This window comes from Rutilus rutilus (assembly GCF_951802725.1).
Source record: "Rutilus rutilus genome assembly, chromosome: 20".
Taxonomy (NCBI): domain Eukaryota; kingdom Metazoa; phylum Chordata; class Actinopteri; order Cypriniformes; family Leuciscidae; genus Rutilus; species Rutilus rutilus.
The window spans coordinates 22472536-22487890 of record NC_140225.1 but is presented as its reverse complement, the minus strand read 5'-3'; the positions used below and the strand labels follow the sequence as shown (position 1 = coordinate 22487890).

Genomic DNA, 15355 nt, shown 5'->3' with positions numbered 1-15355 from the left:
AACTTCACACTGGACTTCAAGCATCTTGGATTGTGTGCCTCTCCATTCTTCCTCCAGACTCTGGGACCTTGGTTTCCAAATGAGATGCAAAATTTGCTCTCATCAGAAAAGAAGACTTTGGTCCACTGTGCTTTATTAAATCCAGAGTCAACGCAGCCGTCTACCAGGACATTTTCAGAGCACTTCATGCTTCCTTCATTTTCCAGCAGGATTTGCACCTGCCCACACTGCCAAAATAACCAAAACCTGGTTCAATGACCATGGTATCACTGTGTGATTACTGTGTGATTTCATGTAATATTCAAATTTTTTGAAATCCTGTTTTCGTGGGTTTTATGAGCTGGAAGCCCAAATTATGGACAAATAAACAACTAAATACTTGAAATCGTTTAAGTTGTGGGCCCTGAATCTATAATCTATGGAAGTTTAACGTTTTGAATGGAATTATGGAAATAAATAAACTTTTCCATGATATTCAAATTTTTTGGAAAGGGTCTATATATATACTTTTTTAAAATAATTTAAATTTTAATGTAAAAATGTAAATGATTATTAAAAAAAATATATACTTCAAATTCCTGCTCTATCATATTTGATACACACATTTTCATCATGATTTTTTACAATGTATGAAACTGTTAATATTAAGAAAGCATAACTTGCCAGTAAATATACCAAAGTAAATAATTAAAAAAAATCAACAAATATTTCCCAGAGGAAACAATGGACATTTTGGAAATATTCAAATATACTATATATGCAGTTAAAATGTTACATTTGCTGGCAAATATACAATACATTACAGAGGTTCCCAATTTTGAATGGTTGTGTCTGAAATCTCCCCCATACCCCCTCATTCACTATTCCCTACATTACTCCACTAATATAGTTCACTTGAGGGAGTGAATGAAAGCGAGTGAGTGAATTGGACAGTGAGTGCACCGGAAGGGCACTCTATACATCCACTATTGTTTCAGACACCACTTCAAATGGCTTTCCCTCAAATAGTGTCTTATTTAAGGGTATATGGTTCCATTCAACCGTAAGCGTGCTGCGAAGTGTACTTAAAAGGGTATTTAACCATCTTAAGATTCCAATCATAAAGACACACCTTATGCAGCTGTTCACAGGTGTAATGTGCGTGAGATGCGAGATTTACAAGTCAACTATCATAGTTATGGGTAAAATAAGATAAAAATACATATTTAATATAACCAAATTTATAACCAGTTTATTTCCCAACCAAAAAAATTAATAAAATCTTACTGACCCTGAACCTTTGAATAGTAGTGTAAATATCTCAGCATTAGTAGAGTCCTAAAGAAAGCCAACCTCAAATCTTTCCATAAGTGTAGTGAAGTCTTTAAAAATGGAAAGAGTTTTAAAACTTTGATTTCACAAATACTACATTCTGTCTCTATGGCTTGTAACAGTAGGATATTGTGCATACCAACAGGTTGACGGTCCCCGGTGTTGTTGAAGATCCAGGTGAGCCTGGTTCTCCTTTCTCACCAGGCGGCCCCTGAGGACCAATGGGCCCTCTGTCTCCAGGTTTCCCTCTTTCTCCCTGGACTCCTCTCTCTCCTGAAATCCCCTGATCTCCCTGCAAAACATCACAACACAAAGAACACAAGCTGGCTATTGGGAGCTTCCTTCACCATAACTGATAATAGACCTTGGCTGTATTACATTCAATGCATGATGAAAAGAAGGGGATCTACATGCAGCTTAGAGATTTTTAGTCATTAATAGAGGTATACATTTTAAATGTGTTTACTTTGATAAGTGATATGTTTTCTTTTTTGTGATATTTTATGTTTTATGGTTTTCTTGTCACATGACAACAAAAATGTCTTCCTAATTCCTAGTTACACTACAGTGATTTTGACTTGGGTAACAAAAAGTTTTAAAAAACATAATTAATATATATTCAGAAGTTGAAAACATCATTGAACAGGTGTATTATTCTGACACATGAAATTGGATTCTGGCACACAAATAATGGTCACACTGATAAACCTTTATATTTTATGTGATCCATCAAAACAAAATATGAAAATCGTACCCGTTCTCCTTTAGTGCCTCTGTCTCCAGTTCTGCCTGTGGCTCCCTGTGAAAATGAAAAGTGAGAAAAATTTGGGAGGAAAAGGTGTCACAGGACATAAAAATAATCTGATGGTTAATTTTGCGTTTTACATACAGTGCATACATACACACCAACACACACACACACACACACACACACATTATACATACACAAAATTAGCTTCTCAATTTTGTTTTCCATCTGAGAAAGTCTCCAAAGGTGATTCTGTCAGATTTAGTAAACGTCTAGGCACTTTTTTTTTGGTCCCCAAAGTAAACCCTCATACATATAGACAAGCTAAACCGCACAATTTTTCATAGACTGCTCCCAAACTGCATTAGCGGAATGAAATTATTTGGCTGCTTTAATGGCCCAACTTTTCCAGCTATTCAGTCGAAAGTAGAGTGAAAGAGCTCGGTGGATTTACAAATGACCATTTTCTCTCCAAACTCATCAAAGCCGTGAACCTCTGGATCTCTCATTCTCTTATTCCTCTCTCTCTCTCTCTCTCTCCATCTCTTCTGAGAGGGCTCTGTTGAGAAATACCTCTCATTGTACTCCAAAACCACTCTCCCCTTGCTTTCCCATCTATCTCTGCTCCTCTCTCGCATCACGGCTCCCACTGGCTCCTCAGGGAACATCTCTGTATCAAATTCTCCTGCTGGATTACAGCAGCCGAGCAAAAAAGAAATGCAATCTAGCCTGCGTTTCTAAAGCGGGCGGCACTTTGTGAAAGCATCCACAACCATCTGCTTTCATCCACACCCCCATCAATGTCTAACACTCTCTCTCCTCCTCTCTATTCCCAGGCTCCTGATGAGGAGAGCTTAAAGCCATCACCGTGCCCACTGAATTGTGTTTCCCTCAGCCCCTGCCATAAAAGAGATGGAAAAGTATGAAAAGGAGAGAACTGAGAAACTTCCTTTCCTGCTAGATGGCACTGTTGCACCACCGAAAGAAACAGACAGCCATCCATGAACGAAGCAGGGAGGCGGGGGGGGGGGGGGGGGAGAGAATAGAGAAAATTCTCAATGAGGGGTCCAACACCCTCCAAACACACAGTCGTGCCATTTGAGAAGACAGTGACGTGAATGAAAGTGAAAATAAGGCCAGTGAACTTCCTCCCGATGATCTGCACCCATTTGAACCTTTGACTCATCCAGAGATGGCATAAAGGGGGGAAAGGTGGGCCAGTTGTCGAAAATTTCGGTTCAAATTCTACCATATTTGGTCATGGGAGCTCAGTTTTGACCCCAAGCAGTTTTGAGTCAGTTCGAGTTAGCCACTAAACCCACGTGAAATGCAGGAAATGATGTCACGAATGACGACCAGTGTTGTTATTGTTAAAGGGGACCTATTATGCCCTTTGTCAAATTCTGAAAAGCTCAATTCGCTCTGACTGGTTGGCAAGACCAGTGTGCTGTGATTGGTCAACAGCTTTAAGCGTATTTCGGAAAAAAATTTTTTTCATTTTTTTACTGCGTATGCCTTGGGCAGGAATTATTTAAATGAGGAATATTGTGACGGGTATTTTCACAGAAGAAAACTCAAGACTACAATCGAGGGAGTTCAGAAACAGTGCTTACTGATATAGAGAATTACTCCCTTTGGAGTGACTTTGTTCTTTGTAACTTTGCAGACCTTTTTCATGCTCCATCAGCAACATAACACACTAAAGACAGTTACAAATGTTAAAAGGCATAAAAGGTCCTCTTTAACTATAACTATTAAAAATGACTTTGGTTAAGTGGAATATAAAGCTAAAATAAAATAAAATATTACAAAAATTGTCAATAAAACTTAAACTTAAAAAAATTAGAAATGCTGCCTTGGCACCTAACTGAAACAAAATAAAGTACTAAAACTAAACCTGGAAAATAAAGCTAAATAGAAACATAAAAAGCAAAAACAAAAACTAATAAAACTGACAAAAACACATCAAATTACTAAAAAGTAAACTAAAATTAAAATAAATATTATTACTGCAAGATTTTGTAGTTACGGAATCAACCAGCAGGGGCTAACTTGAACATGCTAACCAGCTAGACCTGTATCCGAAATCAAATATAGAATTTAATTATTCCTTACTATACAGCATGCGAAAAACAGTATGCGAACAGAGTAGTAGGCCTATGTCAGAATTCATAGTATTCGACAAAAAAGTAGGCGAAAAGTCCCCGGATGACCTTCTACTGAAGTGCGCATTCGATGGACACGTTACTATACCATGAGGCCACGGGAGAGGATTTATAAATGGAGGTGAAGCGACGTAACTAACGCTGGTAGGTCATGTGATAATGACAGCATGGTGGATGTAGTACGTCCACATTACATTCAAACTACACACATTCATACTATATAGAACATACTTTTTTAATGATCGCAAAGTAAGTTCAAATTCAAATGCAGTACCTACTCAGACAGAGGGTGATTTTGGGTGCACCGCTAGACCTTTACAGCCTATAGAGTGCAACAGTTGGGTTTCTCAGTAAATTCTCATTTTCTCCATAGGGAAATAGATTTTTAACGATAACTTATAAACCTTTAAAGACAGCCTTACTACAAGGTTGTTAACTGATAGTATTTGCTCCTGTTAAAAGCCGTCAGCCGACATTATTTCAAATTAGTTTTAAAATAATTGTTTAACATCGGAATTCATGATGAAAAACTCCATTACCCATGATGCTGTACAGAAAATTACACCAATCAGAGAATTCAAACAAACAAAATGAGCCAAAAGATCTCTTTAGCCTCACCCATCCCATGAAGCACTGCGAACATAATCAAGTCTCCATACACTCTCAAAATATTTCAGTATTTTAATATATAGGCATATTTTGCAATAACGTAAAATATTTATGTTGATAAAATCAACATTTGTAAATGAGTAGTTTTATATTTCTCCATCGTTTTTAATTTGATTTAGCTGTTTGCAATGCTTCATGGGATTGTAGTTCTTTCCCTCACTAAAGCCGTTACGTACACAGTCTTGTCGATTTTCAAATATTTTTTGCTTCAAATTAAAGTTTGTAAGGTTATGATTTACCTCGTAGCTGATTGGCTTGGTTCATGGCTTATAACGCTGTAACAGAGACTATTCTGAAATCCCTATGGGAGAAATGAATGAAAAAATAATAATACTTCCAACGCCACTGAAAAAGTGGGCGGTCACTGTTGCACTCTATAGAAAATAGCTGCCCATGAATGTTAGCAAGATGGCCGCTGAGCAAACTGACTCCTGACTCATCCTCAGCTCTTTCTTGCTCACCTCATTAAGATCTGCAGATGTATGCTGTATTTACCGCATTTGTCAGTCTTTGATGGAGACGTCTATATATGTGCGTTTGTGTGTTGGCGGCTCTCTGATGTGTCTGCTTGCTGCTGTAAAGTGCAGAAGTGCGATTTGTCACGCAGTTCAGCCTTAGACATGCGTTCTGTTGTGACAAGGCATCAGAGAACACAACTTTTTTTTTTTGACGTGACAAGGCTTTCGAAACTACAAACCCTGTTTGTAGGGGACATTTAATTAGTGATCGCATGCATTATTCATGATTTAATGGCTCATGGGCAGGATTTTATCCACACTGGAGAGCATTAGCAGTGAGTAAGCGGTCTTATTATTGAAAACTTTACAAGACTAATGACTGGTGTTGGGCTTTTATTTGCTTGGGAAAGAAAGAAATCGAATGAGACAGAGATAAACATAGACCAGCACAGAACTGAGCCTTTGTAAGCCACTATTCTAACTCGCTGGCAAAATATTAAGGCACAAGTTATTAGATGCTGCATGCATTAAAGTAAAAGCATTAATTTTCTACTAACATTATACAGCTGAAGTCAAAGCTCTCTCAAAAGCATATACTGTACACTTACATACCTCATAGCCTGGAATTCCATCTTTTCCCGGCCTTCCCTGCGGAGGACACAGAACATTCCCATCAATCTTTGCAATCCAAGGTTATTGTAGTTAACTGAATCTAAAACTAAAACCATAAAAACAATTTATTTTGGTGTTGCTTGAAATAAAATAAATGTTAACTGAAATAAAATAAAATACGTTTTTTTTTTTTTAGCTAGTTGCAAAGCCAGCACTTCTCATTTTCATTTAGTTGAACTTGGTAAACTAAAATAAAATAAAAATGAAATAAAAATGAATAAAAACCTTATACTGTAATAAAAACATATACTGTATTTAAAAAAAAAACTTGACAAAACACTAATTCAAAATATTAATAAAAACTATAATAGTATAATAACTAAACTATAATAGTATAGTCACATAGAAGTTGACAGAAAAAATAGCAATTCTGAAAAAGTAGAAATTCTAAAAACAGTTGCAAATCTAAAAACTAAAGTTACAACTCTAAACAATAAAGTTGCAATTCTGAGGTATTCAGTTGCAAATGAGAAATTTTATATAAAGAGTTGAAAAATAGACGAAATTATGATAAATAACGCTGCAATTGTGAGAAAGTCACAATTAACTTTACTCACTCATTTATATTATGTGATGATAAACACATTAAGAGCTAAAATGTATTCAGGAAAAGTAATTCTATAGAAATCAGATGTCAATATGAAATCAAAATTCCTGGTCATATTGTGATTGATTCATCAGTGGAGGTGGAAAAAAAGTGTTGTCCTGTTTTCATTTAGAAAAAAATAAAAGCCACTTGCTTTGATATTTTGTATCATCTAATGCAATGTCATCCATGCGTTTTTAATTGCGTCTAAAGTATCTGAATACTTTCTTGGAGCCAACATGTCAACTTTGATGTAGTCTAGATTGTATCTGTAGTTAGCTTAGCAAACACCGTTCCACTAAGGTTAAGTGCAAACAATTAGGAACTGAGCTGGATAAACTAGGAATAAATCGTTAAACGTCCCGTGGAAGAAACAGGAACTCCTCAGGGGAATTCTGTGTATACAGCGGAGGTGCTGAAGGCATTATGGCTGTGCGAATAACAAAGCAATTATATGAGACCGATGTCTCTTCACTGAGATAGCCAATCAAATGTTTACGCTAGTGACTGCACTCATTACCATAGCACAAATCAGCCGGGTTTAACACCACAGAGCTGTGAAGTATATGAAGAGATTACTCTGTGCTATGAAATGAGATATTACAGCTGAAAAGAGGTGCCGTGGTTTATAGAGAAGAACCTAACACGGAGCTCTGGTGCATGCCGCTCTATCACACTATATTAGAAATCATAGTAATTCAGCCAATCAAAACCTGCATATATCCAGTTGCGTATTAATATCTCTGATGCTTGTTTACAATGTTTTGTCTCAGCATTCTGGGATCTTAAATTAAAAACAGCCTAGACTCTGCATTAAACCACAGGCCGGTGAGCGTAAATCAAGGATTGAGGAAAAATAAACCCCAACAGAATGTTTGTGTCTGAACTGTGAATCCACAGCGAGTCAAACTGTGAATCAATCAGCACACTAATCAGTTAATTAAATCTGGTCTGCAATTCAAGGCTGGATCAAATGATGGATCAATCTGTTATAAGATCACAGAGCTGAGAACAGAGGACAGAAACTAATGAGAACTCAATGTTATAGACAGTATATCACAGCCAGGTTCAGCATAAACGGTAGATTGCAGGTAGATCCAGGGAACCCAGGGGGCCACAAAAGGGTCCACTGAAAAAATAAAAAAATAATAGTGTTTGATAAAACATTGCATATAGTTTTATTCTAATCATTTCTCTTCAGGTTATTTAAATAGTTATGTGTGACTTTCTCACAATTGCAACTTTTCATAATTACATATATTTCTCAATCATTTAGATTTTATTTTTCATATCTATTTGAAAATCTCACAATTGCAGCTACTTTTAAAATTGCGTAACCTTACATACATTACGTGACGCAGTGTCCTTATAAATACATATATATTATAAAATTAAATAAATCTTCAAATTTTGTTCTGAAAATATACAGATGCCTTTATATTTTAGGATGCGGGTCCCTAATAAGGGGATTATGATATTTGGGCGTCCTATCATAAAGATGTTTGAAAACCTCAGCTGTACAGGCAGGTGTGCATTAGTAGGCTACACATTACAGATTACATGTGAATGTTAAGATTGATTACAGGGGCTCCAGGAGGCCCTTCGGGTCCAGGGAAGCCAGTCTCTCCAAGAGGCCCTCGTTCTCCCTGTGTGGAAAGACAAAGAGGGAAAATGGGACATCATCAGTCTCGCATCATCCTGCTGCCAAAACCTGCCATATGATTGACAGCAGCTAACAAGCAACAAAGCAAATCTCACCGGCTCTCCAGGGATCCCTGTCTCACCACGCGGACCTGGCTTTCCCTTCGCAGGAACAAGGAGAGAAAGAGTTAGACCTCAAACCTGGTGTCCGTTTAAACCACCTGCAGGCTGGGGACACAGCTGCCACCCGCACTGATTTTATCAAAAAATTCACACGCGATATGAACATATATCTTGTGATGGACCACTAAACGTTACAGCTTCAATGTAAGATACATTACAACTGAAAATCTGCTACTCTTGTCAGTGAGTATAGTATATCTTCAAGCATAAAGTATAGGGTTGCAACAATACTCATAAGCTGATAATAAATGTTATGTTATGGCTGATAAAAGATATATACTATTGTGTTTTAATAAATAATAATATAAAAAAAAAAAAAAAAAAACTTAAATTCTTCAAGTAAAGTTGAAATGTACAGAATGGAAATTTAATATTTATAATGAGATTTGCTAATGGTTACATGTATTTTTAAGAATCAAACGAAGGTAAAAGCAATGTAAAGGTTATATAAATGTAAAAATATGGAGAACATGCACGATATTCATCATTGGCCTATATATATATATATATTTTAATATTTACTATATTTAGCTTTTATTAAAGTTAGCTTAAGAATGTATGTTGATCTCAAACTTTTTTTTGTGTGTGTATTGAATTAGAATATGCATTAAATTTGTGACACTGATATTGTGAAAATTGTGACTATACTTTATTTATTTACTACCTTTATTGCTTGTAGCTTATTGCCTAAACAATATACAGTTTAATGTGTATTAGTGTCATCTGAAAGCAGAAACATGACAACAGAATGACTTACAGCAGGACCAGTAGGACCAGAAGGACCAGGAAGCCCAGGATCACCCTTACAACACACAGACATACTCATGTAAGTCGAATCTTCAATGCAAAAACGCCTGAGAACATGTCGCAAAACACAATGATTGCTTTTCTTTCTGTTCTCAATACCAACTGTGCTTGACAAGTATCTTTCCTCCATATGCGCACTGCTGACTTTAGGAATTAATGAGCTGCTTTTAAGTTTTGGGGCACAGCATGCAAATAAACAGCTTGAGATCAGGCAGCCTCGTGGCAGTTGTGGAGTCGGCGAGCACGCAAAATGCTGTGACTACATCTTGACAAGTCCTTTTCTGGGAAGAGTGGGCGAGTTTGATGCCGCTTAAAGGAGGAAGCTGTCTCGAAAAAGAGTCTCCATGCACCAGCGCACTGATACGTGCAGGAGGAAACCGTCGGTTGGACAGTTCTGTGGGCTCCATTTAATGAAGCCTATTATTTCAACCCTCTCTAGTATTCTCGTATTCATGGTCTTTCTCTTGAATTCCCGAGTGCTTTGACTAAGCACTGCGGTGAAATTAGAATACTAACAATGTTTGAATCAATTATGTCTAGCCGCTTTCCTCATCTCTCTGTCAGTCAAACACACACACACATACACACCGAAACTGCAATGTCATGTCAAATCGTGAGGGTACAGAGTGGAACGTCTGGTTGAGCTGTTGGAAGCTGTGTGTAATCTGGGACGCTTGGAAAGTGTGAGAGAGCGTCCAGTGACACGGTTCATTCAAACGGGCTTACCTTAGCACCTGGCAGCCCCTCTAGTCCAGGTAATCCCATCAGTCCCGGCTCACCCTGGAATAAAAGAAACACATTCCAGCTCGGCACAGACACCTTCATGCGTGAAAGTCTGTCTGTGTGTGTCAGAGTTGGGGAGTGAATAAGTAAAAGCGCCAATGCAACTAACTCCACTACAATCTTTATGAAAACTAACAAGCTAGTTATGAGTAGCAGAGAAATACTATCATTTTGGGTCAGAAGTCAGAATGAGTTTGCGGAGAAATGCACAAATAGTGATTTTGAATCATGTTAGTTTTGTCGCAATTTAAAAAATTGTGCTAACTTTTACTGGACTGCTTTTGGCCCTATGTACTTTTAATAAAGTCATGAAAATGTTCACCACTGTGTCACTTCTCAAATTCTGTATTGCGTTTAATAGCATTATAGCTTAGAATAAAATGGCAGGCTCTTTTGTTTTTACTAAAGCTAATTTAAATTAATTCTACATACATACACTACATTGTACACTACAAATAATAAACCATATTGTAAAGTGTTACCAATTACTTTTAGGTAATGAAATGTTTAGTATTATTTAATGCAGTTACACACATTTACACAGTGTGTGTTTGTTTGTGTGTGTGTATAGGAATGGTTTTACTCTTCGTTAACATTATAATGGTTTCAAAATGTAAAAATATGATGGATGGTCTAGAGATATTGGATATTCTGGCTCAGGGACAATGTAAAACAACCAAATCTGCACATAAATGTCATTTGGAAAGTGATGAAAGCATAGTAAAAAGTTTCCAAGTCAACTTTAATGTTACCTTCATATATATAATGTAAAAGAATTAAACATATACATAATAAAAATCAACCCCTGGGACATAAAAGTGCCTGAAAAGTTGAAGAAATAATCTTAAATGATTGTATCACAGCAACGTTTTGGAGTCAAATAAAACTCAAAATGTATTTCTAGTGTATTTCGACTGATGGAACAGATCACAACGGTTTAGCTACCAAACTGGTTGGGAGGCATGTGCGTAATTTATTTTAGCGACCCAACAAACACCAAACCCCATTTTTCCAGCATGTCACTGATTATTTCAATTAAAAACCACATATTTATCTTCGTCCTGACAAGAGCGTTGCGTTAACTCTAATTCTGTCGCATTACCATCCTGACAAAGCATTTACTTTCCCCCTTCCATTTTCATTTAGCCTGCCACGTTAATAAATCACACGTAGTTCGCCGTGAACAGAGCAGCTCGTAATTCAACCCCAAGTGATTGGCTGCTACCCCACACCGAACCCCTTCACGGAGCGCTGAAGAATCTGCGCTCTAGTGTCGTACATTATGTTCGTCTCATGCCTCAGCCGCTACTGACGGACAGCAGCGGGCGCCATGTTAACGGATTGCGACAGTAATTGTCGCGCGTGTAGATTGCCATGTATAACAGAGCTACATGGAACCAAAAAAGAGGATCGACTGGAGACAGATGGGTGTAATTCTAGCACAGTGCTGGAGACTGCTGGGACCATTTATTCAAATGTCAAATTAGCATGGCGCTGAAAAATCGTTTCGTAAAAAAAAAAAAGACACAAAAAAATCAAAATTGCACCCGTGAGAACAGGAAGTGCCAGCTTTTTGCCTGTCGGAGCTGAATTGCTGCTATTGTAGGGGTCCGTCGCTGATGTGCATGTGCTTTTGTTGGGGGTGTGTGTGCATGTACAGCGGTTACAACATTCCCCAAAGGCAGAGGAATATGCGGCGACAATTTGATTTAGGCGGCATTCCTGATCACTCCTATTGTTGTTGAGAATGCTGTGTGACTAAACTGTTGTGCTCGGCTGCTCTCGGGCTACTTCTGAGCCAGAAACTGTGATTAATGGAGACCAGCCAGAAAACGAGTGCTGGCCAGGCCTGTTTCTCTCAATCCACTGGCATAGAAAGACCACAAGGGCGAGGACCATTTAATACAAATCACAGAAAAGCAACACTCACCATCCTTCCTTCATCTCCTTTGGGCCCCTGGAAGAGAAAAGGCACAGAATTAGCCCATGAAACTGACCTTATTTATCTGTGTGCTATCAATTAATCCAATCTGTGTAATTAGCTGGATGACATCTGCTTAGATATGCTGTCATACAGTAACACACTCAGACAAAAGACCGACGAGGGAATTATGTTGACAGAACTCTGTTCCAAAACCTAGCGAGCTGCCTATGTAACAAGACTGAGCATGATCCCGAATTTAAGAATCGAAGCTTTTGGATTTCATGAGTGTGAACTTGAACTGTACTAGCAACGTATCATAGGAACATTTCATTGGCATGAAAGGAAGTAGAATTTAGTAGATTGTAATTTAAATGAAATAGTCACACAAGAAAGGAATGAAGTTTGTGACTAAACAAATAATTCTATATGAAGTTTTTTTTTTTTTTAACCAAATATGACCATTTATTTGTAGAATACATTTTTACCCAACAGATTTGAAATATTTCTAAGTTAAACAGCCAAAATAGCCACCGCACCACAAAATGGCCACTAAAATGTTATCAGATGAATATTTGACATGATTTGAATATATTAATAATAATGATGTTAAAGTCCCACTGTAGTCAATCATTTTATCCTTTAAACCTTATCTTTCATCACCAAAATTACATAATTAAACGTTTTTTCCTTGAAAAAATACTTCATGCCTTAAAAAAGCTTGAATGTAATTCTACACCTTTGCCTCATTTAGTATACTCGGTTCTATTAATATGCAAATTGGCCCCGGCTCCACTCACTCGTTGATGATCAAACTTTGACGTGATTGGTTACAAGGTAGTTTGCAATGTCAGAAACACCAGCGATTTCAAACCGTGTTTTTTAGACTGTCTTCGGTTCACTGCAGTTTTAAGGAGGAAAATACTCAGCAATTGTGTTGACTTATGAATTTACACATGGTTTGTCTTAAAGCATATAAAAAAGACATATAAACAACATCAAAAGCTTGATTTTCACCACATGGGGACTTAAAGGCATTCTGGGAAATGTCATTGGAAGTGTTCTTTCACCTCAGTTTGTAAAATGAAAGTGCATTTAATTGCACCTGGTGTTTTAACTAGTCTCTTTTGTCCACTTTCGACCCCTTTTGTCCTGATTTCTTCGAGGGGATGTGTCTATGGGTGGGTAAATGCATGGGCTTTTTTGCTGGGATTTTCAAATCTTTTGTTCTAATGGATGAAACAAGCTCACGCGGTTTACATATGAATGCGACCGGAGATGACAGAAAAACACAGGGAGAGCAGCAGCTTTCGTTTCAGGTCTGAAAGCCGCAAGATCACGCCGAACGCAGTGAGTGTGTTAGAAATCAGGAATGGTGAGAGAACATTGTGCTTGGTGCGTTTTTGTCTTCATACCAAACTTTAAACCAAAGTTTAAATCCCATCTGGCTAGCGCACTTCCCATGTTTACGCGTTACGGGGCGGTCGCACTACACTTTTCGTTCCATTGACTTCCATTCATATGCATGCGAATGCGTCGGACCGGAAACACAAGGTTGAAGTTTGGTGAACTCTGACCTGACCAGGTCAAACTGACCAGTCAAAGATCGATACGTCATGACGTGACCTCTTGGCTGAATTAAAAGAACCGATATTTTTGCAGTAAAGTTGAGTAAATCTTTTTTTTTTTTACATTTATGAGTGTATTACTATTTGTTATATGCTGAATTCATGTTTATAAAAAAGACGCTGCAGAGCCTGACGTCATATCACGACTGTTACAGTGTCCGAAGAAATTTTTCATTCTCATAGTGTAGTGTGAGTGCGGCTTTAGGTCAGTATGCGGAGAGTAGGCGGTCTTTTGTGGCTGTTCGAACACATTCGACCACATGAGCGTCTACGCCTGGAAAGCATTCCAGTCTAATCCATTTTCAACTGCCTCTGGAAGTGGTCGAAAGTGGACAATCTCAAAACGTTTTAGATCCTGTTTACACCTGTATTTAGCGTCCACTTGTGATTCGTTTGACCAAAACGCATCTTAATAACAGAGAGAGGTAGGTAGGGGATGGAGGATGCATGGATGGATGGGACGATAGATAGATAGATAGATAGATAGATAGATAGATAGATAGATAGATAGATAGATAGATAGATAGATAGATAGATAGATAGATAGATAGATAGATAGATAGATAGATAGATAGATGACTTGCATTCAAAAGCTAATTTTACCCTTTAAGCACCCCGGTGAGCGAATATATTATGACTCTGCATGCTGTCATAACCTTGTCACATCATTCTTTCCCCCAACCACAAGCTTCTTGATTGTTCAAATGAAGTTCAAATGAAGTTTAAGTGATCTTTGTCTCAGTGCACTGCGGCACGTCAACAAGAGGAGCCACGTCACACTTGGAACAGGTTCAGCTGAGGATAAACCCGAAACAAAGCACTCCGGGGGACTTGTAAGCAGCTCCTCGTGTCTATCTCAGTGAGGAGGGAGATTGGAGAGTGTCCTCTTTCAGACCTGCTGATAAGGGTTTCGCATTTTTCAGAGTTCTGGGCGGTCTGGTAAAGATGGCCCAGGAGGGAATACACTCTTGTTCTTCATGGAAAGGAAGGACACATTACATACACAGTAGATAACTGTGCGTGTCGCTATGTTGATAAGCTAATCGGATGATTCCACTAGGGCAGAAAAGCTCTTTTATATATATATATATAGCTTATATATTTAATTTTTTTCCCCCTGTTAAAGTGCTGCATTTCAATTACCCCTCCTTTACAAGCAGCTACATTGTTGACTATGTGTGACAGGTTTGTTTTGTCCTTCTCCCTTTGGGCAACTGTCATTGTCTGAGTTTCAGATTTGTGTCTGTGTGGCCGTGATCCGTCCTTCAAAGAATGCTGCGTAAAACTCTTGAAAACAGCAGCTAAACCGAATACAGATTCCCAAATCAATGTAGCTTCTTTGTGTATTGACATTTAAACTTCATTAAAAGTGCAACAACTGATTCCCTGCGGTAGGTTAACTTCAAAACAGCTATTTGTTTTATGTGGAATATAATTTAGAAAATAAATAAATAAAACATACAGAGGGCCCAGGTGGTCCGGGTTGGCCTGTATTAGCTGCTCCATTCTGTAAAAAAACAACAAAAAACTATAGGTTATCAAAAATGAACAATATGACAAATAAAATTACATATTAAAATACCGTGACTATGTTTTAGTATCAGGTAAAAGTTTTACCTGAAGCTTATAGAGACTGCTCATTCCATTGCCCTCTGCAATTGGAACACCCTGAAAAGAAGTAAAAATAAATAAAAATAAAAATCACACACCAGTCAATATGATATTCTTATCTCCAGATGTATTTGGGTCTCTCCTTCAAATATAAGTCAATGATATTTTTCTC

The 15355-nt window shown here is 37.7% G+C and overlaps 1 protein-coding gene across 5 annotated transcripts in view; it reads right to left on the bottom strand.

The window, feature by feature from the left end:
- LOC311279387 (uncharacterized protein) overlaps window positions 1-15355 on the bottom strand; it is a 190672-nt gene that overhangs the window by 14731 nt on the left and 160586 nt on the right. For 4 of the 5 annotated variants that reach the window (XM_084390838.1, XM_084390839.1, XM_084390841.1 and 1 more), the window contains 10 exons: window positions 15190-15240; window positions 15035-15079; window positions 11954-11980; window positions 9967-10020; window positions 9191-9235; window positions 8368-8412; window positions 8193-8255; window positions 5964-5999; window positions 2066-2110; window positions 1451-1603 (listed from right to left, as the gene is read on the bottom strand). In XM_084390838.1, the coding sequence (XP_084246964.1) occupies window positions 1451-1603; window positions 2066-2110; window positions 5964-5999; window positions 8193-8255; window positions 8368-8412; window positions 9191-9235; window positions 9967-10020; window positions 11954-11980; window positions 15035-15079; window positions 15190-15240 (564 nt within the window). Of the gene's footprint in view, window positions 1-1450; window positions 1604-2065; window positions 2111-5959; window positions 6000-8192; window positions 8256-8367; window positions 8413-9190; window positions 9236-9966; window positions 10021-11953; window positions 11981-15034; window positions 15080-15189; window positions 15241-15355 lie in introns of those variants that run through there. The other variant, XM_084390842.1, reaches the window with a different exon arrangement.